A 23,734-nucleotide genomic window follows, 5' to 3' on the forward strand; every position below is an offset into this window, starting at 1 on the left:
TATACGTCATGGTTACGTCATAATTTTGTTTTCTGCACAGGAACAAAACTTTTTATTGTGCACCACCCACCCTAACTTTGCATTTTTCAGCAAAAAAGAAAAGACCTACTTGCCATATAAACCCAGACGGGCCCACCACTTTTTTCCCTCTTTCATCCATCATGTCTCAGACATCATCCACAGACAACTACAAAGAGGCCAACTTGACTGTTGGGTATTATAGCCTCAGAAATAAACACAATACATTTGGTCTGAGTGGCAGAAAGCTCAGATGGACTATCACTCTCACCTCTGTGGTGGGTTTCAGCTTGTTTGGCTATGACCAGGGCCTTATGAGTGGTATCATCACCGCCCCACAATTCCAGGAGGAGTTCCCTGCCGTCAGTGGTACCTCCAGACACGCTACTGTCATCCAAGGTATTGTGACTGCTTGTTACGAGATTGGATGTTTCTTTGGTGCTCTGTTTGCTATGATTTGGGGTGAGCGTCTGGGAAGACGTTACGTGATCATGCTCGGCGCCCTTATCATTAACATTGGTACCATCGTGTCTATTTTCCCATTCAAGCCTCACTGGCAATTGGGCCACTTCATCATTGCTAGATCTGTCACTGGTATCGGTAACGGTATGAACACGGCCACCATTCCTGTGTGGCAATCCGAGCACTCTAAACCAGAGAATAGAGGTCGTCTGGTCAATCTTGAAGGTTCTGTCATCGCTGTCGGTACTCTGATTGCCTATTGGGTCGACTTTGGTTTGTCTTACGCAAACAGTTCTGTTTCGTGGAGACTGCCAATTGCTTTGCAAATCGTGTTTGCTCTGTGGCTGCTTTTGTTTGTGACCGGTTTGCCAGAGTCTCCAAGATGGCTCATCCACAAGGGAAGAATGGAGGAGGCCAGATTCATTCTGGGAGCCATTAACGGCGTTGATGCCAATGACGACAGTGTCATTGCCGAGTCGACCATGATTGCAGACGCTGTTAACAGATTCGATAACGCCCAACTCGGATTCAAAGAGCTTTTCAGTGGGGGAAAGCATCAATACTTCAGAAGAATGATGTTGGGAGCCAGTTCCCAATTCTTCCAGCAATTCACTGGCTGTAACGCATCTATTTATTACGCCACTGTCCTGTTTGAGAACACCCTGGATTTTGCCAGAAGAAAGGCCCTCATCATGGGTGGTATCTTCTCCATTGTCTACGCTGTCTTTACCATTCCATCCTTCTTTTTGATTGACAGACTCGGAAGAAGACCATTGTTCTTGATTGGTGCTGCTGGTCAGGGTGTTGCCTTCATCATTGCATTTGGTTGTTTGGTCAAGGAGAACGAGCAGACTGCCAAGGGAGCCGCTGTTGGTCTCTTCTTGTTCATTGCCTTCTTCGCCTTCACCATTCTGCCACTACCATGGGTGTACCCACCAGAAATCAATGCATTGAGAGCTAGAACCGTGGCCACCTCCATCTCCACGTGTACCAATTGGATTTGCAACTTTGCCGTGGTGATGTTCACTCCAATTTTCATCAACCAATCCAAATGGGGATGCTACTTGTTCTTTGCCATCATCAACTTCATTTACGTTCCTATCATATACTTCTTCTACCCAGAGACAGCTGGCAGATCTCTGGAAGAAATTGACATCATCTTTGCCAGATCCTACACGGAGGGTACTCCGGCTTTCATCGTGGCCAACAGACTGGGCAAGCTTTCTGTCAGAGAGGTCGAGGAAGAAGGTAACAAGCTCGGCCTGTTCGACATGGATGATTCAAAGCCTACGGCTGAGATGAACGAGGGCATCTTGGAGAAGCCTCAAGAACCAACAGCTTAAATTAATTCTTTTTGCTTTATTGAATAGAGTGTTTACTACATATAGTACCAATTATTGTATCAGAATATTCTTGTGTTCCGCCATTCTTGGTCCCATCTCCGTGTGCTTTCCCGCAAAGCCCCCGCTTTGAGGTCTATCCTGTAAAGCAGCTGGTAAATTTTGTCGCAAAGTTCCGAGGCATCTGAATTGTTTTCCATCACGAGACCGTTTTCGTTGGTCACCAATTCATGCAGCGCGGGAAAATTCATCGACACTACAGGTATTCCGCAGCCAAAGAGATCGACAATTTTCATTGGAAGATCCAGTCCCGAGGACGAGTAATGTAGCGAAACCCCCGCGTCGGCCACTTGGAGTAGTTTTGGATAGTCCGAGACCGACAGCCACGCATTTCGGATGATCATATTTTCACTCCATTTATTTCGAGCCACTAAATCCAAGAACTTCTTTTGTAGTGGTCCTTTTCCTGTAACCACCACGTACACTCTGGTGTCAAGCCTTGAGTCGAGTTTCTTGAGAGCCTCCACTAGCACGCCGAAATCCTCGTCCTCGGTGAACGATGTTGCTGACACAATCAATTTATCAGCATCTTGGAATCCGTCCAGCACAGCCAGCTCTTTGACAACCTCCATCCTGTCTCGTTCCAACGGCACAAACTCGTCGCTTGGACGGTCGTGCACAACGCTGATTCTCGCACCATCGATTCCAAACTCTTTTTGCAAATATTCTCTCAGCTTTTCAGTTACTGTGAAATGGTAATCAGCGAATTTCCCCACATATTTCTCATAGTTTCGGAGTAGTTGCACAGCAGGGTGATTTTCGTTGTGGTATTTGAGATTGAGGATCGAAAAGTTCAAGTTGTGCCAGTCGACGACTATCTTGACGTGCGGACAGATTGTTTTTCTCAGAATGACGACGACGGCCAGCACAGGGATGGAAGGAGGATTTTGCACAAGCACGTATTCTGTATTGTCGTCGATGACCCTCGCAAGCAGTCTTGTGAGCTCAAAACACTGGGTTGCAACTTTATAGACCGCAAACACCAGATACGGCATCCACGCGCGACGCCGAATCACGGGGATCTCGTAAAGGTCGACAGTGTCGTCGTCATAAAGGAAGTCTGGCAGTGTGCTCTCCAGGTAGCCGCACGCGTGGACAAACCGTCCATTTCTCACCAAACTGCGCACGTGATATGCCATGCGGGGCGAATGGCCAAGGTCGCCCAGGACGATCACGGCAACGTCGTTCCCCAAGGGCCCAGCCAAGCGTCTCTGGCGGACCCGCCAGAGATACGTCGCGTGCGCCATGCAAAAATAGAACAAAATGGGTACACATAGCCACAGCACAATGAGTGTCCACACGGGCCACCCAAAGTCAAACTGTCCCGGCTGGAACCCCTTGTAAACTATCCAGCTCATGATAATTTGTGTATTTATTTTTTCACTTCTGGCAGTGCAGCGTTTAGTTATCTCCCTTTTCTTTACCATGGATAGCGACAGCGAGGCCAATCAAATTGCCGACCAGGACTCAGTGATCACCCAGGACAGCGATAACGTTGAGGACGAGGCATTTCACTCCGAAGACCCGCCGATTCCGTCGTACGCCAGCGGAAAAAAAACGGTAGCATTTGACGAGAATAAGAACCAGATCAACGAGAGACCGCTGAACGACAGCGAGTACAGCGTCTCGGCCAGCTCGTTTGTGGTCGATACAGAGTGTCAAAAGGCTATCGACGCAAGATTGGCACTGCAACAGGTGTTTGAGCCAGAGGAGTTTGTGACTTCGTCTCCTATCAAGCAGGACGAAGTGTATTTTGAGAATAGCACGATCTACGATAACCCGATGAACTCACCGCAACTATCTCGCCACCTCGAAACAAACTACAGCTACATGGGTCCGTTCTATCAGAACGATGAGTCGAGAGATTCGTCGCCGACGAAAACCTACACCAGAGCCTCGCTTGGCGACGACATTCCTGTTCTAGCACATGGCTCGCAAAAACCGGTGTCCAAGGAAAATATTCTAGAAGAGCAGATCCGGCAGGAAAACGAGTGCGCGATCCAACCGTACGATGCTCCACCTCGTTCAAGACAACAGGCAGAGTCCGTACAGCTCCAGGAAGTCAACGCTGCCAGATTTGTCAACGGCAGCGTGCGACTCCCCTTCGGCACTTCGTCAGAAACCAAGCTAAGCAAACCGGACATCGAAGCCGTGATCAGCCATTTCAAGCTAGAAAGGGAGCGGGCGATGGCCGAGAGAGACGCAGCGTTGCAAGAGCTCGACAGAATCAAGTCAGTCCAGACAGAGCCGGAAAACGAAACCATGAGCAACAAGCTCGCACAGTTCCTCGAAAGCCTGTCGTCAACAATCCACACGCTGGAGTCGCACGTGGAGAAAGACCTAGACGACGAGGTGAGAAAACTGCGCTCAGACATCGCCCAGGTGCAGAAGGATAAAATGGAAGCCATGTTCAATGCGGGCGAGTACTTGCGCGAATGCAACAGAAAGGACACTATTATGCGGCAGATCAAGCCGCAGCTCATATATCTCTACCAGGAGCTGCTGATTCCCTTCGTGAACTGCGGAGTTGCCGACAGCCTGGTGGCCGGGACGCAGAAACACGAGATCATGAAATTGTACGACTCCGTGGTGATGGGGCCGCACAACTCGCCAGAGACCAGCAGCAGCAGCCATGGTGGACATGCGTTCGACCACCAGCAGTTTTCTGTGCTGAACAGCAAGCTCACGGAGTACTTTGCTGACCTGGCGTTTGCTCTTAAGAACCTGGAAATTGTTAAGAGGCCGATCGACGCGCCCATTTAATTTTCGCCCAATTTTTTTCCAGGGTAGAGCAGAATAGGACAAAAAAAAAAATCTCGGTGAGTCAAAAGTATAGAAAAAGGGGCATATACACTACTCGCTGGCCATGACGACTCGCGTTGAAAAAGTGGAAATTCTGGGTGCGGAAACCATCCATGTCGGGTACCAGATGAGAGAACACGTGTGTGAGGAGATCGTTGCAAACAAGGCCTCCTCTACATATGTGCTCATCACTGACTCGAATATCGTCAGTGCCGGCCATCTCGATGCTTACAAGTCTAGCATGCTCGAGGCCATAAATAGATTGAGACCTGAAGCACGGGTGCTGACTTATGTGGTGTCGCCTGGCGAGTCCAACAAAAATCGTGCCACCAAAGCCGCGATCGAAGACTACCTGCTTTCTCAAGGATGCACCCGAGACACCTTTATAATTGCTATTGGTGGAGGAGTTATTGGCGACATGATTGGATTTGTGGCGGCAACTTTCATGAGGGGCGTTCGGTTTGCCCAAGTGCCAACCACACTTCTCTCCATGGTCGACTCCTCGATTGGAGGCAAGACTGCCGTGGATACTCCGTTGGGCAAGAACTTCATTGGCTCTTTCTGGCAGCCTGACTACGTTTTTGCAGATATCTCTTTCTTGGAGACGTTACCGGAGCGCGAGTTCATCAACGGTATGGCCGAGGTGATCAAGACTGCTGCTATTTGGGACGAGGCCGAATTTGCAAGACTGGAGAAGCACACAGAGGTTTTCTTGGAGGTTGTGAAAAATCGAAAGCCAGACAACACTGTGGACCTCAATCCTATTCTAGACCACATTTTCAAGCTGGTTTTGGGATCAATCAAAGTCAAGGCAGAGGTTGTCTCGCTAGATGAGAGAGAGGGCGGTTTGCGAAATCTTTTGAATTTCGGCCACTCCATCGGACATGCGTACGAGGCGATCCTGACACCACAAGCTCTCCATGGAGAATGTGTCGCAATTGGTGCTGTGAAGGAAGCCGAATTAAGCAGATACCTTGGTATTTTACCTCCTGTTGGAGTTTCCCGCCTCGCTAAATGCCTTTCAGGCTATGGTCTTCCTATATCTCTGGATGACAAAGTTCTGCAGAGCAGAATTAATGGCAAGAAGTGTCCCGTGGAAGTTTTGCTCAAAAAGATGTCTGTGGATAAGAAGAACGATGGATCCAAGAAGAAGGTGGTTTTGCTCAAGAGTATTGGCGAGTGCTACGAGCCCAAAGCCTCTTATGTCAATGACGAGGATCTGAGAGTGGTTTTAACCGACGAGATCCTGGTGAAGCCATTTGAAAACGTCCGGCAGGACGTGGTGGTCACTCCGCCAGGCTCCAAATCCATTTCCAATAGAGCTCTGGTCATGGCTGCTCTGGGTAAAGGTGTCTGCAAAATTAAAAACCTGCTACATTCGGACGATACCGAACATATGCTGACGGCATTGACGGCATTGAAAGCGGCCACTGTGTCATGGGAGGACAAGGGCGAAACGCTGGTTTTGAACGCGAACGGCGGCCAACTCGTGGCGTGCGACGAGGAGATCTACCTAGGAAATGCTGGTACCGCATCGCGATTCCTCACGTCTGTTGCCTCGCTCGTGGGTGTGAATGGTGACCTTGATCACGTGGTTCTCACGGGAAACAAATGGATGCAGAAGCGGCCTATTGGTCCTTTGGTGGACGCTCTTCGGGAAAATGGTTCGAGCATTGAATATCAGAACCGTGAAGGCTCGCTGCCTCTCAAGATTCGGTGCGGGCAAGGACTCAAAGGCGGCAGAATTGAGCTGGAGGCCACCATCTCATCGCAGTACGTCTCGTCAATCCTGATCTGTGCTCCGTACGCCGAAAAGCCAGTTACGCTGGCCCTAGTTGGTGGCAAACCGATTTCCCAGCTCTACATCGACATGACCATCAGAATGATGAGCGCATTCGGAATCCACGTGACTAAGTCGACTACGGAAGAGCACACGTACCACATCCCGAAGGGCAGCTATGTGAATCCACCGGAGTATGTTATCGAGAGCGATGCTTCATCTGCAACTTACCCGCTGGCGTTTGCTGCCATGAACGGCACAAAGTGCACTATTCCCAACATTGGCTCGTCCTCGTTGCAGGGTGATTCTCGGTTTGCTGTCGAGGTGCTCAAACCTATGGGCTGTATCGTGACACAGACAGAGACATCTACGACCGTGCAAGGTCCTCCAGTGGGCCAGTTGAAGCCTCTGCCGCTGGTTGATATGGAGCCTATGACAGACGCGTTTTTGACGGCGTCGGTGGTTGCTGCCATTGCGAACGACCAGACTCAGCCGACCTCGATTGTGGGGATTGCAAACCAGCGTGTGAAGGAGTGCAACAGAATTGCAGCCATGAGGATCCAACTGGCCAAGTTTGGGGTCAAGGCAGAAGAGTTGGAGGACGGTATCAAGATTTATGGAATCAACTACAAAGACCTCAAGACTCCTGAGAAGCCAGGAATATATCCATACGACGATCACAGAGTTGCTATGAGTTTTTCGCTGCTTGCTGGATTCTGCAAAGACCCAGTGATCATCCAGGAGAGAAGGTGCACTGCCAAGACATGGCCTGGCTGGTGGGACGTTCTGCACACCCACTTTGGAGCCCAGCTGGACGGCTACGAGCCGGAACACACGAAATCTGTTGTTGCAAAGGGTAATGGCGACAGAAGCATTATTGTAATTGGTATGAGAGCTGCTGGTAAGACGTCGATGTCCAATGTGATTGCGCAGCGTGTCGGCTTCAAGTACGTTGATCTCGATGACGAGTTCGAGAAGATTGTTGGAAAAACCGTCAAGCAGTACGTGCAAGAGACCAGCTGGGAGGAGTTCAGACGGAAGGAGCTGGAGCTTACCAGAAAATACCTGACGGAGCACGGTAGTGGTCACGTGATCGCGACTGGCGGAGGCATTGTGGAAACGCCAGAGGCCAGAGAGTTGCTCAAGGGCTATGCCAAGGCAGGCATTGTTTTGCATTTGCAGAGAGACATTGGCGAAACCATCTCTTTCCTTTCGGAGAAGGATACCTCGAGACCAGCGTACCAAGAAGAAATCCAGTCTGTGTGGCTGAGAAGACGCGGGTGGTACGACGAATGCTCGAACTACCGCTTTTTCTCGCCACATTGCGGCTCGCCGCAGGAATTTGACACGTTGAAGCGGTCGATGGCGCTCTTCATCGAGGAGATCACCGGAATCAAGCCCGTTGAGGTGCCGCAGAAAACTTCTTTCTTTGTGTGTCTTACGTATCCAGACTTGAAGGAGGCTCTTGCGGATCTTGAAGATATTACCACCGGCTGTGACGCGGTTGAACTGCGTGTTGACTTGCTCAAATCGTACGACTTAACATATGTTTCAGAGCAGCTTGGACTTTTGAGAAATCACACTAGTTTGCCAATTGTGTTCACTGTGAGAAGCGTTTCGCAAGGAGGAAAGTTTCCAGATGGTGACTACAGCACACTGCAGGAGCTTTGTGAGCTGGCCTTCAAATTTGGCGTCGGTTTCTTGGACCTCGAGCTATCGCTTCCGGAGGGCCTATTGGATACCTTGAGCTCTAAAAGACGGTTCACTAAGATCATTGGATCTCATCACGACTTTGCCGGTGTCTTCAAATGGGACTCTGCCGAATGGGAGAGCAAATACCTGCTGGCAACACGTCTGAACGTCGACGTGGTGAAATTTGTGGGAATGGCCAAGGAGTATAAGGACAATTATCTTTTGGAGCAATTCAGAGAATCTCACACACAAAAACCTCTTATTGCAATCAACATGGGCCAATACGGACAATACTCGCGTGTGGTGAATCCTGTGCTTACCCCTGTGACTCACGAGCGTCTGCCAAATGCCTCGGCTCCAGGCCAGTTGAGCATCAAGCAGATCTTCCAGGCACGTTCGCTGATTGGACTGGAGACTCCAAAACACTTTTGTATAGTCGGTGAGCCAATTGGACACTCACGGTCGCCGGCTTTGCACCAAGCAGCCTACAAAGTGTTTGGCTTACCTCATACCTTTGGAAAGTTTGAAACTTCGGACGCCCAACTGGTCAAGGAAAAAGTGCTGTCGGACCCCAACTTTGGTGGCTGTGCCATCACAATTCCACTAAAGGTCGACATGATGAAGTACGCCGACGAGCTTTCTGAGTCTGCCAAGACCATCGGTGCCATCAACACTCTGATTCCTCTTGGAAACGGCAGATTCAGGGGAGATAACACCGACTGGTTAGGAATCACGCAATCGTTCACCAACAATGGCTGCACCTCACAAATTACCGGCAACGGCCTGGTAATCGGTGCTGGTGGAACTTCACGTGCAGCTGTATTTGCTTTGCATCAGATGGGTTGCCAGAAAATTTACGTTTTGAACCGAACAGCTTCCAAGGTTGCAGATATCAAGGCTCATTTCCCGGAGTCGTACAATATCGAGATTCTCGATTCTCTCGAGTCTGTGAAGAGAATCGACCAGATTCTGCTTGTCGTGTCCACTGTTCCAGGCTACAACGAGATCGAGCTGGCTTTCCAGGAAAAGATCGAGACTGCCCTGTCGAAAGGTGGCAGCCCGAAAATGCTTTTGGAAGCCGCTTACAAGCCTCACGAGACCCCGATCATGAAGTTGGCTAGCACGAAGTACGGATGGAAAGTTATTCCCGGTAGAGAAATGCTAGTCAACCAGGGCATCCACCAGTTTGCTCGTTTCAACGGACTAAAACCGCCGTTCGAACCAGTCTATGAGGCGGTGATTAGATAATCAAACAATAATAAGTAAAGGACCTTTTTCAAGTTAAAAAAAAACAAACTAGATGAATGTATTTGATCAGGACAGAAACCGAACGTTTTCACAGGGAACGGCACGGACTGCTGACGCGCAGGTCTCTCGAACAACAGTATGAAGAAGAGGCGAGTAGACCTCCTTCTGAAGAGGCTGGCCTGCAATTCTTTCCTGATATCACCGGGTGGGATATCATCGAAATTCAGGAATGGGCCGGGTGCGTCGACCTGAAACCTGCCTCTGTGTGGTCTGTGGGCGCCATCAACACGTTTTATCACCTACTGGAGCGCAGGTCTAATGAGAAGCAGAAGTTCGGGCATCTTCGAGGGTTTGCCCTATTCACTAATGCACCCATAAATGCGATAATCGAGATTGCCAACAAGTCGTTTGGATTCAACCAGTGGGAGAGCTCTTTGGTGGAAGACACAGGACGTATAGTACGATACAAAAAGCACGAGTTCAACGACGAGCGAGGCTATCGCTACGACCTTGAGTATGCTATTGACACATATCTTAGACTAGCAGATGGGACGGTAGCACGAAAAACAGGGTTTGGGGTGGCGCAATGGATGCCGTCAAAGGGGCTGGCATTTTCTTATGCCAAGAAACAGGCTGCCACAGACGGGCTGAAGGCCTGCTTTTATGCAATGGTTGCTCTTTTGGAACAGTATGAAGAAAAGCTTGTCGAAGGTTATTATGATTGACTTGGTGAATATCACACGATGTTGGCATCCATCGTATGATTACCGCATATAGGGCAATAGAGTTCTTTATAGAAACTGAATGGGATTATTGGGACGAAAAACACAGTGATGAAATTCCAATTGCGAACATATTGCATGGAGATGTTATGACATCTTGGGCAGTATACTCTCTTACCATCATATTGTTTGAGCTCTTTTTTGAACGATTTAGCTGATTGTTAGCGGCTGCCACTCAAATCTACTCACCTCCAAATAGAAAGAAGAAGAACATATTAAATTCGAAATGGCTGTTAGATAAAATATTGCTATTTTTTCACTTATATCTTAAACTGTCAATCAGATCGTCACCGGTAATAATTCCCGGGGTAAGAAAAATTACCTGCTTCGGTTTGGTAACAGGATTTTTCTTTAGGACGAATCGGATAGTCGAGATTTCGCTGTAAGTCATTCCGCCCACGACGGTGATAATAATGAGATCTTTCCGGTCGGCAAGTTGGCTTGCTTTGGGGGGGATCGATGAATTGAACAAGGATTTTTTAGTTTCTGGAACCAGAAACTCTTGCTTTAGCTCTCCATCCAACGCACTAAGATCCAAATTGTCCCAGCCGTACTTCCTGATTCGCGTGTCGTGCGGTGCCGCAAGAAACTCCCGAGAGTATATTGCCTCGACCAGACGGGTAATAATAGGAACATACCCAGGAAGCCCAAAGTCTGCATCCTGAGGGTTTGCTGGGTCCACCTTATCAGACACGGGCATAAGATTTAGGTTGTTGCCAATCGACAAAAAATCCCTGATGAGCTGATGCGTACTAGTAACCACCTCTTCGCTCATACTCGTGGGCAAAAACGAGAGACTCTCGCGAGGATACACCATTTTCAGCTCTTTCATTCTGAGCAGAATTTTGAACGCATCCATTCCATACATGTGGTAGATCTCTGTTTTCATGTGTTCATATTCCGGTTCCCTGATGCCTCTCTTCACAATGCTTGTGAGGATCATTAATCGTAGCACCTCCGATAGCGGTGGCTCAAACTGGTACATGTAATTCAGGATAGCAGCACAGTTGCGCTTGTTGTCTAGACTGTCGCTCAATATTTCTTGCTGTAGCTCCAAAAACGCATTGAATTTATTACTGTTCGGCATTTCGACCTCCAACCCGGGAATCTGACGTTCCTGGTCACCATCCTTCACAGATTTTAATATAGTTTCTGCGACCACGGTGTGTTTTTGGACCCATTTTTGGCTTTCTTTCAAATTGTTTAGCTCTCCAACAAACTTCTTCATTTCTTCGATATCCGTAAGGTTGTTGCGTTTGTCATACTCAGCTTGCAATGTGCGTGCTTTAGAGTTCAGCACCGAGCCCACCATTGAAAAATTGAGATCTCGCACCAACTGGTAGATCTCATCGTTGAAGTCTCCGAATCTAAGTTTGATATTTTCTTCTGGTACTGACACCATGCCCAGCTGCACTCCCAAAACCTCATGGCATAGCCCCGTATAGGTGAGCTGAGTAAGCACCGCGCTCACCAAGTCGACTGACCGGTCCAGACAAATAAAGTCGACATTACGGTTGAAAAATGAGTGTTGGTCAACAAACAAAGTCTCGTCCTGATCCATGATCAGCTTTTTAACTTTTGGCTCGACTTTTGTGAGGTGAGTTTGGTACTTGTGTTGGTAAATGTCCCAAAGTTTGGCAGAGTTTTCTCCCTTGATAAATGTGTTTGTAATGCGCACTTTGTAACCTGAATTTATCACCACGTCCAAAAGAGACCCAGCTAGCTGGTCTAACGGATTAATTGAACCTGAAAAGAGCTCGCCCAGGCCACCCTGTGGCAAACAGAGATCTAGGATATCAGATTCTAGTGCTATGGGCCTGATGCTCGACCAATGGTAAACTTGCACGTCTCCCTTTATGCCAAGATTCTCGATAGCAAGGTCTGTGGTGGAAGGTAGCCGACTAGCGACAATTAATGAGATTTTTGAGGTCTTGTTGAAAGGAAAGATTTTCCGCTTCAAAATCCCAGCAATGGCATCCAGAATGTCAAAGCTACCATCGCACAAAAACACTATGCTGGGAGAGATGGTCTGCATGTGCTCATGGCTAAAGTTTTGCTCGTCAATCCATACGACCCTGTTGATTTTGGTAAGTTTCTTTAAATTAGAAAAACTGGTTAGTGAGTCTATCAGTCGAGAAAGACTATGTTGCAGCACCAATAGATGGTCATTTGCTGCCCCTGAGACGCCAATTGATCGAAAGATGGCCGTCAGATCTCGCAAAGATGTCTGAGGAACCGTTTTGGTATCAAACAAAACACCCATAAGTTTTCAGCTACGCATCCTTACACGTTTTTACGGGATTAGGTCAAGTCCTAGTGATCAGTGTATTGCCATTTAATTGTTCTATACCCATTAGGTTTAAGCAGAATCTTCAATCTCCTTCTTCTTGGCCAACTCAGCATAGTATGCTTCTCTCTTAGCAACAGCCGGCTTGTGGTATCCCCACCACCACAGACTTCCAAAGAATAGACCAGAGCCGATACCTAAAAAGTTAGCGAAAGCCCATCTTAAACAACAAGAAATGTGGCAACTTACCGATCGAGATGTCTGTGATGATTCTTCTTTTCATGAAACCTTGAATTGGAGCGATAGCCATGTTTGCGATAGACCTATAGATGTACTAGTGGTGAAAGTTTGTTTTAATTTTTCCACGGTAAGGTGATACTAGCCACACCACACCGCCACTGAAACTGCTGGAAAATCGTATTATTTTCTTCTGAGCCAATCAAGGGGAGGGAATTTTTAAAAGAGCACAGCTGAGCATAGGGAAAAAAATGCCTGCGAAAAATATATGGTCGCGGATTCGCGAGCTTGTCCTGCCTGAGCATCCGCCTGCCACCAAAACAAATTTCTCTGTGGCTAATTTTTCTTCTTCCCAAATATGTTTGCCAGAGCCATTGCAAGAGAGTCCAGACAGAGCACCAGACAATTTTCGTCCTCGGTGGCCAAGCTTAATGGCCACCACTTCCCAGAGGGCCCATACACTAACTTGCCTTTCAAAGTTCACAACAGAAGAATTCCATACGCCATTCCACATTTCTTGTTTTTTGGTAAGTGTTTAACTCTTTCGTGGCCCCGTCACTAACAACAAGCTATTGGATTTGGTATCCCTGTTTTTGCTGCTTACGTTCAGTTGAAGAGATCTGGAAACATCTGAGCTGATTTAAATATGATTAATTGATACAGCCAACGTTACACTATTATTATACACTCAGTCCAAATCCTCTTGGAGCTCGCCCATCTCATGCAGGTTGTCTCCGGTCGATGATTGCGCTGGCTCGGACTGCTGTGGTTCAATCTGCGTCTGCCCCATGAAATTCGAAATTCCGCGAGCCATTTGGTCTGCTAGATTCCCTCCTTGAGGCTCGTTCTGGAATTGAGACGTAATGGTAGATGCAAGGCTCCGTGCCAGCGCCATCGGCTGCAGAGGTTGGCCCTGCTGTTGCCTCATGAAGTTTTGGACCCTCTCGTGTATCTGCCGATGAGTAGTTTCCACGTCGGAAATATCCACCTCTGGATCCTCGTCCATTCTGTCCGCCTGATTCTCGTCACGTGATGTTTGCCCCGTCTCGACCCTGATCGAGGTGTTCACCCCACGGTTTGGTCCCTGGCCAAAAAGACTGGCCAAAGACATCGGCGTGCCCGTGATTGCCGTGGCAAAAGTGCGCCCACGAGGTATTGACGACTCTCCCGATTGATTTGTAGGATTACTTGACACTGTACTGTGTCCGGTGTCTTCGCTCGCCAAACCTCTGTAATTGTCCAGAATTGCTCTCACTGTGGACGGGATGATGCTGTCAATGTAGCTCTGAGAATAGCCCTGTTGTTTTGCGCGACCTTCTGCCAAACGGACTGCCTCTTTCAAGCGACCTTTGAATTTGTCGAGTTGGTGTGGTTCTCCAGCACAAACTTGGACGGCTCTCACATAGTTTTCCAGTGACTTAACAGTGTTTCCCTCGTACAAGTAAAGGAACCCAAGTCTGCACAAGCTGGGGACGTAGTCTGGGTTGATTTCCAGGGATTTGATCAGATCCTCTTCTGCTTCCTTCATGCAATCCAGTTTGATCAAGGCGGCCGCCCTATTGCAGTAGATTGCGTAAGCGTTTGAATCAAGGTTCAGACACTCCGTATAGTGGATTAAAGCTCCTGGATAGTTGCAATTTTTGAATTTCTCGTTGCCCTTTAATCTGAGTTCTTGTACCGACATGCTGAATAATATGTTCCAGCGGATAAATTCTATAAGCACAGCCTGGTGTGGACGGTCTAAGGGATACTGTTGATTCTAATACGAAAGGGTGTTCTTCGATGATGCTAATAATGCCGATACAAATAGAAAAGCTTGTGTAGGGAGAAAATGGAAAATCAAATCCGTTCGATTCGATGCTAATTTCGATGGCAACGAAATATAATTCAAAAAAAATATTCAGTTAAAATAATGTGGACCAGAGGCGGTGCCTCAGAATTAGATATAAATCCTGAGAAAGAGATTCCCGTGCCTCCCGAAATTAACCGCCAATTATGTATTGAATCGTCGCGCTCACTACAGGACTTTTTGCGTCTCTCAAGAACTCTCCTTGACGATACATTACGCACCAGATTGAATAGCATAACTAAACATCACGAAGACTACACCCGCCGCTCAATTTTGCCCCGCAGAGACTCATGCCAGCAGTTTGTGGACGAACTGTTGCTTCCACAATGGCAAGCAAGAGCAAGCCGCATTAAATATTGTCTACGCCAGGCAGATGAAATGGTGAAAGAGGTCGAGACGCAAGAGTTGGCAATGGATGAGGAAGAGAGAAACAGGCTTTTGAGAATTGACCCATATGCATTGAAGGACCTGACGCGAAGCCTCAGAGAGAAAAGAGCTTCTGCTGAACAGATCAGAAACCGTTACCAGAACGAGATCGAGGTGGAGGAGATAATACAAGAACGAAGCCAGTCGTTGATCAAGGACGTCTGCGGACAGGATGTTCGATTTGACAGGTAGATAAGGCGCCCGGCATTTGTACATAGTAACTAACGGTTATCTATCCAATGAGGCTGTACATGTGGCTATACATGTGGCTTGACACATATATTTCTATTTCGCCCCAATCGGGAAACTTGTAAACAGTCAAAGTAAACAAGAATATTTTATTTTTCCTATTAAGGACGTCCAATTAATACTTAAAAAGAAGCGTATTTCACCCAGCTGCGTCGATCTCGACTCCTTGTACTAATGAGCACCGGAAGAGCCTTGCAGGCGTTGAATAACGTCCAATTGAATGCCAAAGCTACACCGTCTAATGGAATCATTAAGACGCCGGTTCGCAGCTCTATTTCCAAGCCCGAGACAAAGACCAAAAAAAAGAAGGAGAAGCTGAGTTCGCTTTGTAAAACGCCGCCAAGCGTCGTGCGTACTAGAAATGGAAGAGGCTACCACAGAGGTCTCTTTCTCGGGGAAGGTGGCTTTGCCAGATGTTTCCAGATGAAAGATGAATCTGGACGGATTTTTGCAGCCAAGACGGTGGCCAAGGCGTCTATCAAAAATGAGAAGACCAAGACAAAACTCCTCAGCGAAATCAAGATCCACAAGAGCATGTCTCACCCTAACATTGTGCAGTTCGTGGACTGCTTCGAAGACGATGTAAATGTGTACATTTTGCTGGAAATCTGCCCTAATCAGTCGTTGATGGACCTACTAAAGGCTAGAAAAGTTCTCAGCGAGCCAGAGGTGCGTTTATTCATGGTTCAGATTATTGGAGCCATCAAATATCTTCACAGAAGAAGAGTTGTTCACAGAGACTTGAAACTTGGGAACATCTTTTTTGATCCTGACATGAACGTCAAAATTGGAGATTTCGGTCTGGCAACTGTTGTGAGCCCATCCACCAACAAGAGATACACCATTTGTGGAACCCCAAATTACATTGCTCCCGAGGTTCTGGGTGGTAAAGCAACTGGCCACAGTTTCGAGGTTGACATCTGGGCCATTGGAATCATGATGTTTGCACTGCTTTTTGGCAAGCCTCCGTTCCAAGCCAAGGATGTCCAAGTTATCTACGAGCGGATCAAGAATAACGAATACAAGTTCCCTGCCGACTCCTCTGCGTCAGCGGAGTCCAAGAACCTGATCACAAAGCTGCTTTCGACCGACCCCGCCCTAAGACCTTCGCTAGACGAGATCCTTGAGCACGAGTGGTTCAAGTGTGGCCCATTCCCTGCCAAAATCTCGACCGAGTCGCTCAAACAGATCCCAAAGAATCTTGCTTTCATCACCAAGGAAGAATCTTTGATCAATTTTGCTACCTGCAAGCAGCGAGTGGGAATAAACGATTCCTACAAGAGCCCTGTTGAGATTCTCAAGACGGATCTCGAAAGTGAGCAGCCAAAAACGCTTCTCCCTCATTCTCTGTCGCCTAATAATACCAAAAACAAGTACAAGGAGATTCCCCCGGTTGCCGTGAGAAACACAGTTAGAAGCCGGATCACCAACGAGCTGGCCAATGCTCATCCGGAAAACCAGATGATGCGCATTTTAAATGATACTTTATCCGCCACCTTGATGAACATGAAAGAGATCGAAGAGCAGAAATTGAGGCCGGATGCTAGGGCCATGAAGAAGCCGATTGTCGTTAGCAAGTGGGTTGATTATTCCAACAAACACGGATTTTCGTACCAGCTCTCATCCGGTGCCATTGGGGTTTTGTTCAATGCTGGCCAGACTGTCCTCAAGATGGTTGACACGACGGATGTCTTCTATATTTCGAGCTCAAGCGAAGAAGGCTGGAAAGTTGCGCATTACACTGAGGAAACCACGCCGCCTTTGTTGTCCCGTGAAATCGAAGTGGTGGATTTTTTCCGCAAATACATGACTGCTCACCTTTCCGATGTCGCGTCTGGAGCACGCAAGTCCTCGAGCCGCAGCAAAGACGTCTTTTTGCGCAGATACACTAGAGATGATAACTACATCATGTTTGAATTGAGCAACGGTAGTTATCAATTCAACTTCAAGGATCATCACAAGATGGTGATTTCCGAGCTGGGTCAGTACCTAACGCATATCACGCCGTCCAAGGAGATCGAGACGCTTCCTTTGGACTACGTTCTCAGTAACGGCAACTTTTATGAAAGTCCCGACGAGTACTTCAGTGTCAAGTATGACTTTATGAAGCACGCTCTCAGAGATAAGATATCGATATGAAAGGCTGAATAGTTAGCATGTATAACAAAATGCGAAAAAATACCTTGAAGTAAGCAATTAAATTTTGTCTATATCTAGTGTACATTATATGTCGTCCGACTCGCCCTCGGCAAGCAAGGCCTTCAGCTCCCATTCGCGTTTGAATTTGTCATTGAGAATGCCCAGTTTCGAGATCAGTCTAGTGCATGCGTTCTTAAGAGCAACGCGCGGTTTGTAACCTTCTTCTGTTTGCAATCTCATCACAAAGTTCGCAAACAGAGGATGTTCCACTTTGTAGGCCACAAAGAGCACCTGTGGGTCGTTGGCGAGTTCTTGTTTCAATAAGTTGCCCAGCGTGTGGTCCTCTCTCTCGAACTTTATCAGCACACAGCTCGGCACTTTTGAGTCCGGGGTGATCTGAAGCCTGGCCAGTTAGATTTCTGAGGGTCAATACTTACTTTGGCACTCCATCAGGAAGGATGAATAGCTCGAACCGATCTGGGGCGTTCATTGGCGAGCAAAAGAAGTGTTGATAAATTTTTGAGCGGGGTGTAGAGATGTGTAAATCATCCGATGTAGGTTTTGCTTGGCAGGTAGACAGAGTCAAGACAGCAAGCCGACCAAGCGTGTCAGAAATCACATCTCGACAGCCTCCCTAGTTGCGCAGAAACACAGCAAATCCTATCGGCTCTGCTACAGCCCTGTAGCTCGACGCCCCTGTCACCCGGCCTGTGCTGTCTTTCCTTGGTAGTGCACGACCTGATAGCTCCCGCTTCACGCACACGCTTTTTCGAATATCTTTTTCCGCTTCAGACGAACACAAGTTTCATTTGAGTGAAAACTAAGTTGCAAGCTCGTATACAACTCTAGTTATTCTTGGGGTGTGTCTTGTGTGTACTTTCAGTGTTTTCCGATCAACTAGCACTTTTTTGCCCAATGTCAACACAAGATTCGTGGCAAAACAAGGAGTCGTCAGACCATCAGCCTGCGAACTTGCAGTCGTATAGGTATGTTACGAACCAGGAGTACGCTTACTAACATCGGCAGTCGTCAACAAGGTGCACCTGTTCTTCCCCCTCCGAGCTCGCTCGAAAATGGCGAGTACCAGATGGAACATAGACCCATGACAACGGGCCAGCCGCTCTACTCTCTGCCCTCCCTCCCAGGAATCAACAATCTAGGCAGATACTCGGTCCAGAATATGGACAACCAACACGTAAGTAAACCCCAAAGTCGCTATTAGCGAACAGGACTAACAAGGCAGCTTTCCGAAAATATAAACATGGTCTCTCCGTCGACGCAGCACCAAAACCTAGTCTCTACTGCGATTCAGCAACACACGCAGGATCAGTCGCAGGCCCAGAGACAGGCAGAGCATCAGGCGGCTCAACAGGTCGCTGCCACCACCCAGTCGTATCGGCCTTTGAATGTCAAGGACGCCCTGTCCTACCTTGACCAGGTCAAGATCCAGTTCCAGAACCAGACCGACGTCTACAACAACTTCCTGGACATAATGAAGGACTTCAAGAGCCAAAAGTAAGTACACCTTGCACCGCTAGGTTTTTTTTCTGGTGGGTCCGGTTTGGCGTGGTTTTTTCTTTTCTCTCCTCCCCTTCCCCGTCACCGTCCCAAACTTGATCCACCATTGTTTTTCCTTTTTTACTAACAGTTGTGCAGTATCGATACTCCTGGGGTGATTGAAAGAGTGTCCACACTGTTCAGAGGTCATCCCAAGCTGATTGATGGATTCAATACATTTCTGCCTCAAGGTTTTGCCATCGAGTGTTCTTCTGCCGATCCAAATACCATCATTGTTACAACCCCAATGGGGAAGACTGTGAGACAGGACCCAGGACCGGTTCCATATGACCCTCAAAATCAGCATCCTGCTGCTCAGCTCGAGTACCAATATCCCCAGCAATCCCAGTCGCAATATCACCAGATGTTAGGTAATGTCGGCCAACAGCCTCCATATTACCAAGCACAACAGCAGCCTCCATCTCAGCCACTTCATCAGCAGGAGGTGAAGCAAGGATCTCCTGCTGAGTTTGATCAAGCAATTAATTACGTCAATAAGATCAAGCAGAGGTACGCCAACGAGCCAGACATTTACAAGCATTTCCTCGAAAATCTGCAAATGTACCAAAAGGGAATAAAGCCTATTGACGAGGTTTACCGAGAGATTTCGGTTTTGTTCAGAGATGCCCCCGACTTGTTGGAAGATTTCAAGCTCTTCATGCCGGATACAACGGCTCCTGTTGTGGACCAACAGGGAAGGATGCAAGGACCGCAGCTAGGTGAATACAACAACTACGGTCAGGTGTATTATGATGGGAAACAGGCGGGACATCTAGGTCAGCCTCATTCACAAGCCCAACCACAACAGTCGAATGTTCAACTCCCTCCTGTTGGAAGTTTCCAGCCTCCAACTTTCCGCCAGCCTGTGCCCCAAATGCCTTCTAAGGATAAAAAGAAGAAGTGGGGTTCACAGCAGCTATCTCAACCTATCCCCTCGCAAAAGTCTTATCAGATGACGCAACCATATGATGAACCTCCAGTGTCCAACATACGTGCTTCTTTGCAACCTAGACGGAAGGACGAAAACCCTTCTTTGCTACCTGGTGTTCCGGAGCCTGTTTATCCAAATGCCGTTGAGTCTGATCTCACCGACGAGGTTACATTTTTCGATAAGGTGAAGAAGGCCATCAACAATAAGCAAACCTATAACGAGTTTCTCAAGTTTCTTAGGCTTTACACAAGTGAGGTTATTGATAAGGACACGCTGGTTGAAAAGGCGGAAGGATTCATCGGTGGCTTCCCTGATCTGTTTGATTGGTTCAAGTCCTTTGTTGGGTGGGAAGAGAAACCTCTTCATATTGAGAATATTGCAATCAAGAAACAGCAACTGGATCTCATGATGTGCAAAGCGTGTGGTCCGTCTTATAGATTGCTTCCAAAGTCACAAACATACATGCCTTGTTCTGGCAGAGATGAAATGTGCTGGGAAGTTCTGAATGACGAATGGGCAGGACACCCAGTCTGGGCTTCTGAAGAGTCTGGATTTATTGCTCATCGTAAAAATCAGTATGAGGACATTCTGTTCCGAATTGAAGAAGAAAGACACGAATATGATTTCTACATGGAAGCCAACCTTAGAACTATTCAAACGCTTGAAACGATTGCCAACCGACTTGCAAATATGACGCCAGATGAAAAGGCCAAGTTCAAGCTTCCACCAGGGCTTGGCCACACATCTGTCACGATATACAAGAAAGTGATCAGAAAAGTGTACGATAAGGATAAGGGCTTTGAAGTCATCGAGGCTCTTCATGAAAATCCTGCTGTTGCTGTTCCGGTTGTTTTGAAAAGACTAAAGCAGAAGGACGAAGAATGGAAGAGAGCTCATCGTGAATGGAACAAGGTTTGGAGGGAATTGGAACAAAAAGCTTTCTATAAGTCTCTCGACCACCTTGGTTTGACATTCAAGCAGATAGACAAGAAACTTTTGACCAACAAGCAGTTAGTTAGTGAGATTTCCACCATCAAGCAAGAACAATTGCAAAAGAAGTTACATCCATTGATGCCTATCCCAGCTCCGCAATTGAGTTATCATTACGATGACTTTGAGGTTTTCATGGATATTCTCAAGTTAGTTGACTGCTACTTATCTCACAACCAGACGTATTCCCAGTATGATAAGGAAAAAATCGAAGGATTCCTCAGATCATTCATTGCCAAATTTTTCTTCCTAGACTCCAAATTCATCGATAATGCTATGGCAAGAAGATCTGTCGGCCAAGTGAAGGAAGTCCAAAAAGAAGATCCCGACAATAAGGAAACTGTTCCAGCTGTTCCTACTTTGTCACAGTCAAAGAAGAGATCGAGAGAAAACGATCTACTGAGGGACGTCTTGAAGAAAGTCAAAAAACCAAAGAAGAACGAGGGCGATGAAGAATCTGACTCCGCGGGTTCTGCTCAGACGGCTTCGCAGGGCGAAGAGAATGATGAAGTTGAGAGAGCACAAACAAATTGGATCACGAACGACAGACCGAATATCTCTTATGGCGACGATCGCACCGAGTTCAACATGTTTTGTAACACCCAGCTCTATGTGTTCTACCGCTTTTTGAACACTCTTTATGAGCGTTTACTTGAAATCAAAAAGATGGCTCCAAGCGTGAACAAAGAGATCAAGTCTAGGAAGGTGACGCCCTTTGCTAAGGATTTGGGTTTGATCAATGATCAATTAGAGGAGATGGGTATCAACATTAAGGGCGATGACTCGTACAATGAAGCTCTGGAGCTTTGCGCAAAAGTCATTGAGGGCTCTTTGGACCAAAACAATTTTGAAGAGACCCTCCGTCAAGGATTCCGTAACAAAGCATTTAAGCTGTTCACAGTGGACAAGGTTATCTCGGGTCTTTTGAAGCACTGTCACAACATTGTTAGTGACTCAAAGTGTACCGAAATCGTTCTGCTGATGGAGAAGGACCGTAATAATTCCAAGACGACTGCAAGAGACCAGATCATCTACAGAATGCAGGTCCGCAATTTGATGGCTTCAGATGAGAACATGTTCAAGATTGTTTTCAACAAGGCTGCCAATGACACGACGATCACATTCTTGGCATTGGACGATACCACGATTCGTGATGATTCGAAGACCCCAGAAGAGAAGTGGAACTACTATCTCACCAGTTACGCCATGTCCCATCCTACGGAAGGTATTGATCCTAACGCAATCTTGCTTCCTTTCCTGAAGTCCAACGTCGAAGAGGAGGAGGAAGAGGAAGATGAGATTGATGGAATCGCAGACTCCAAGTTGAAGGTCAAAATTGATAAGGAGACGTATAGATTAGTGTTTGAGCCGGGCTCTTATGATGTGTTCGTGCGGGACACTGCATTCAGCAAGGACGAAAAACGTTTAAGCAAAGAAGTCAGGATGAAGAGCTTGCAGGAAGCCTTGGATGGCGAATTCGGACTTGGAAAAGAGTTGGATGAAGGCGAGATTGAAGAAGCTAATAAGCAGTTCAGAGCTTGGATCGAGCAAGGTCCGCAAGCTTTCCAACAAGCGGGCAGCAAACTGAACGATTCTGCGGGAGATACAGTGAGCACTGGGCGGGATACTGTTGTTTCCGCGGGCGCCCCTTCCCAAACCGACCACACTAGTGCCGACACTAACAATGATGGCGAGTAATGGGTTTTTGGCAGTTTGTGTATAATAAAGTATGTCAGACTATGACTAAATATCTTTTGGTGCCTCGTAAGGTTCGGTGGCCAGGTCGACGCCAAAGTCGTCCAGAGTCTCGCCAAAATCGTTAATCCACGACGAGACCGTAGTTTCATCTAGAGGATCGTTATCGTAGTTGGAGCCATCCGGAGGCCAAGGCAGATTCAATTGGTCTTCGTCCTCACTGACCTTTTCAAAGTCAATACCGTTTTCTCTTGGTTTTCCCCAAGGCCAAAGCCACAGATGCACCGGGCCAAGAGCCATGCACAGATTTCGGAACGTGGAACCTGAGTCGTATGGAAAGACTAGGTCATCGTATGAGAAGTTTGGAGGAATCTGCGAGTCTCGTCTCAGTTCTCTGTAATTTGTTTTCCAGGACGTCAGTTCTGGAAGCGGTTTGCCGTGCACTCTGTGGTAGTTTGCTCTCACCTTGGCCCAAAACTTTTCAGTGTAGAATTGTGAGTGGATTCTTTCGCGCTCCCAGCTTTCTATTGTGGTTTCGTTGCTGATCAGATTGAAAAGAGTGCGCAAGAAGAGGATTCCTATAGTGAAGAGGATAAACGCACATAGCAATGTGCACACAATCACAAGAGCAAGCTCTTTCTTGCCGACCAAATAAGCTGGTAGGTTCCTGTTTCTGTAGTAGGAGGACAACTTTCTCACTAAGAACGAAAACGTGTAAGAGACGGCTACGAGAACCCAGGTGAGAAATCTCATGAAATGAGGCATGTTCTCGTGGCCGATGCAGTTCATTGTCCATGGACAGTGGTGGTCCATTTTCAGGATGCAGCGTCTACATGTTTTGCAATGGTGGGTCCTCTCTGGTTTGTAACGTTTGCACTTGGAACAGTACTTGTACCATTGTTTCTGAGGCTTCTGAGACTTATCCACGGTATAGCTGTTGGGTGGGTGTCCTGGCGACGTATAGATGGCCAAATAGTACGAGTACCAGACCAATGCAGCGAGAATTACTAGCTTCGTTTGATCGACGCGGTCTTTGTACAACAGGTAATGGGCACACAGTTGGATGGAAGCGATAAGTAGACTAGGTATCTATTGAATTAGAAGCCGCTTGTACGCGTACTTACCACTATGCCCAGCCAGGGCCATTTAAATACGATGGCCATTTATAGATCTGTTGACTAGTGAATAAA

The 23,734-nt window shown here is 47.4% G+C and overlaps 13 protein-coding genes across 13 annotated transcripts; 7 read left to right on the forward strand and 6 right to left on the reverse strand.

Annotated features, from left to right (window-relative positions):
- The first annotated feature begins 97 nt into the window (after window positions 1–97).
- Window positions 98–3,236, forward strand: OGAPODRAFT_15983 (uncharacterized protein). Its single transcript, XM_018354099.1, has one exon. The coding sequence runs from the start codon at window positions 162–164 to the stop codon at window positions 1,821–1,823; it is 1,662 nt and encodes a 553-aa protein (XP_018211084.1). The 5' UTR covers window positions 98–161; the 3' UTR covers window positions 1,824–3,236.
- Window positions 98–3,236, reverse strand: OGAPODRAFT_75794 (uncharacterized protein). The gene has a single exon (XM_018356082.1). The coding sequence runs from the start codon at window positions 3,125–3,127 to the stop codon at window positions 1,883–1,885; it is 1,245 nt and encodes a 414-aa protein (XP_018211083.1). The 5' UTR covers window positions 3,128–3,236; the 3' UTR covers window positions 98–1,882.
- A 69-nt stretch (window positions 3,237–3,305) lies between these two features.
- Window positions 3,306–4,643, forward strand: OGAPODRAFT_12253 (uncharacterized protein; the record flags this gene model as incomplete). Its single annotated transcript, XM_018353315.1, has 1 exon — window positions 3,306–4,643. The coding sequence occupies one exon, from the start codon at window positions 3,306–3,308 to the stop codon at window positions 4,641–4,643; it is 1,338 nt and encodes a 445-aa protein (XP_018211085.1).
- Window positions 4,620–10,358, forward strand: OGAPODRAFT_15984 (uncharacterized protein). The gene has a single exon (XM_018354100.1). It carries the CDS (start codon window positions 4,747–4,749, stop codon window positions 9,400–9,402), a length of 4,656 nt encoding a protein of 1,551 aa, XP_018211086.1. The 5' UTR covers window positions 4,620–4,746; the 3' UTR covers window positions 9,403–10,358.
- Window positions 10,359–10,440: 82 nt separating this feature from the next.
- On the reverse strand, window positions 10,441–12,219 carry OGAPODRAFT_75796 (uncharacterized protein; the record flags this gene model as incomplete). Its single annotated transcript, XM_018356083.1, has 1 exon — window positions 10,441–12,219. One exon carries the CDS (start codon window positions 12,217–12,219, stop codon window positions 10,441–10,443), a length of 1,779 nt encoding a protein of 592 aa, XP_018211087.1.
- Window positions 12,220–12,534: 315 nt separating this feature from the next.
- Window positions 12,535–12,781, reverse strand: OGAPODRAFT_93189 (uncharacterized protein; the record flags this gene model as incomplete). Its single annotated transcript, XM_018357291.1, has 2 exons — window positions 12,535–12,668; window positions 12,721–12,781. The coding sequence occupies 2 exons, from the start codon at window positions 12,779–12,781 to the stop codon at window positions 12,544–12,546; spliced, it is 186 nt and encodes a 61-aa protein (XP_018211088.1). The 3' UTR covers window positions 12,535–12,543.
- Window positions 12,782–13,066: 285 nt separating this feature from the next.
- Window positions 13,067–13,342, forward strand: OGAPODRAFT_93190 (uncharacterized protein; the record flags this gene model as incomplete). The annotated part of the gene is made up of 2 exons (XM_018357292.1): window positions 13,067–13,235; window positions 13,278–13,342. The coding sequence occupies 2 exons, from the start codon at window positions 13,067–13,069 to the stop codon at window positions 13,340–13,342; spliced, it is 234 nt and encodes a 77-aa protein (XP_018211089.1).
- Window positions 13,084–14,501, reverse strand: OGAPODRAFT_15986 (uncharacterized protein). The gene has a single exon (XM_018354101.1). It carries the CDS (start codon window positions 14,390–14,392, stop codon window positions 13,397–13,399), a length of 996 nt encoding a protein of 331 aa, XP_018211090.1. The 5' UTR covers window positions 14,393–14,501; the 3' UTR covers window positions 13,084–13,396.
- Window positions 14,502–14,606: 105 nt separating this feature from the next.
- On the forward strand, window positions 14,607–15,175 carry OGAPODRAFT_93192 (uncharacterized protein; the record flags this gene model as incomplete). The annotated part of the gene is made up of 1 exon (XM_018357293.1): window positions 14,607–15,175. Exon 1 carries the CDS (start codon window positions 14,621–14,623, stop codon window positions 15,173–15,175), a length of 555 nt encoding a protein of 184 aa, XP_018211091.1. The 5' UTR covers window positions 14,607–14,620.
- Window positions 15,176–15,554: 379 nt separating this feature from the next.
- OGAPODRAFT_15987 (uncharacterized protein) lies at window positions 15,555–17,373 on the forward strand (the record flags this gene model as incomplete). Its single annotated transcript, XM_018354102.1, has 1 exon — window positions 15,555–17,373. The coding sequence occupies exon 1, from the start codon at window positions 15,656–15,658 to the stop codon at window positions 17,369–17,371; it is 1,716 nt and encodes a 571-aa protein (XP_018211092.1). The 5' UTR covers window positions 15,555–15,655.
- Window positions 17,374–17,424: 51 nt separating this feature from the next.
- On the reverse strand, window positions 17,425–17,861 carry OGAPODRAFT_98881 (uncharacterized protein; the record flags this gene model as incomplete). The annotated part of the gene is made up of 2 exons (XM_018358053.1): window positions 17,425–17,774; window positions 17,809–17,861. The coding sequence occupies 2 exons, from the start codon at window positions 17,859–17,861 to the stop codon at window positions 17,456–17,458; spliced, it is 372 nt and encodes a 123-aa protein (XP_018211093.1). The 3' UTR covers window positions 17,425–17,455.
- A 771-nt stretch (window positions 17,862–18,632) lies between these two features.
- On the forward strand, window positions 18,633–22,547 carry OGAPODRAFT_47550 (uncharacterized protein; the record flags this gene model as incomplete). Its single annotated transcript, XM_018355550.1, has 2 exons — window positions 18,633–18,886; window positions 19,028–22,547. The coding sequence occupies 2 exons, from the start codon at window positions 18,633–18,635 to the stop codon at window positions 22,545–22,547; spliced, it is 3,774 nt and encodes a 1,257-aa protein (XP_018211094.1).
- Window positions 22,548–22,592: 45 nt separating this feature from the next.
- On the reverse strand, window positions 22,593–23,707 carry OGAPODRAFT_47372 (uncharacterized protein; the record flags this gene model as incomplete). The annotated part of the gene is made up of 2 exons (XM_018355547.1): window positions 22,593–23,633; window positions 23,669–23,707. 2 exons carry the CDS (start codon window positions 23,705–23,707, stop codon window positions 22,593–22,595), a joined length of 1,080 nt encoding a protein of 359 aa, XP_018211095.1.
- Window positions 23,708–23,734: the final 27 nt, after the last annotated feature.

Source organism: Ogataea polymorpha (assembly GCF_001664045.1).
Source record: "Ogataea polymorpha strain NCYC 495 leu1.1 chromosome Unknown OGAPOscaffold_3, whole genome shotgun sequence".
Lineage (NCBI taxonomy): Eukaryota > Fungi > Ascomycota > Pichiomycetes > Pichiales > Pichiaceae > Ogataea > Ogataea polymorpha.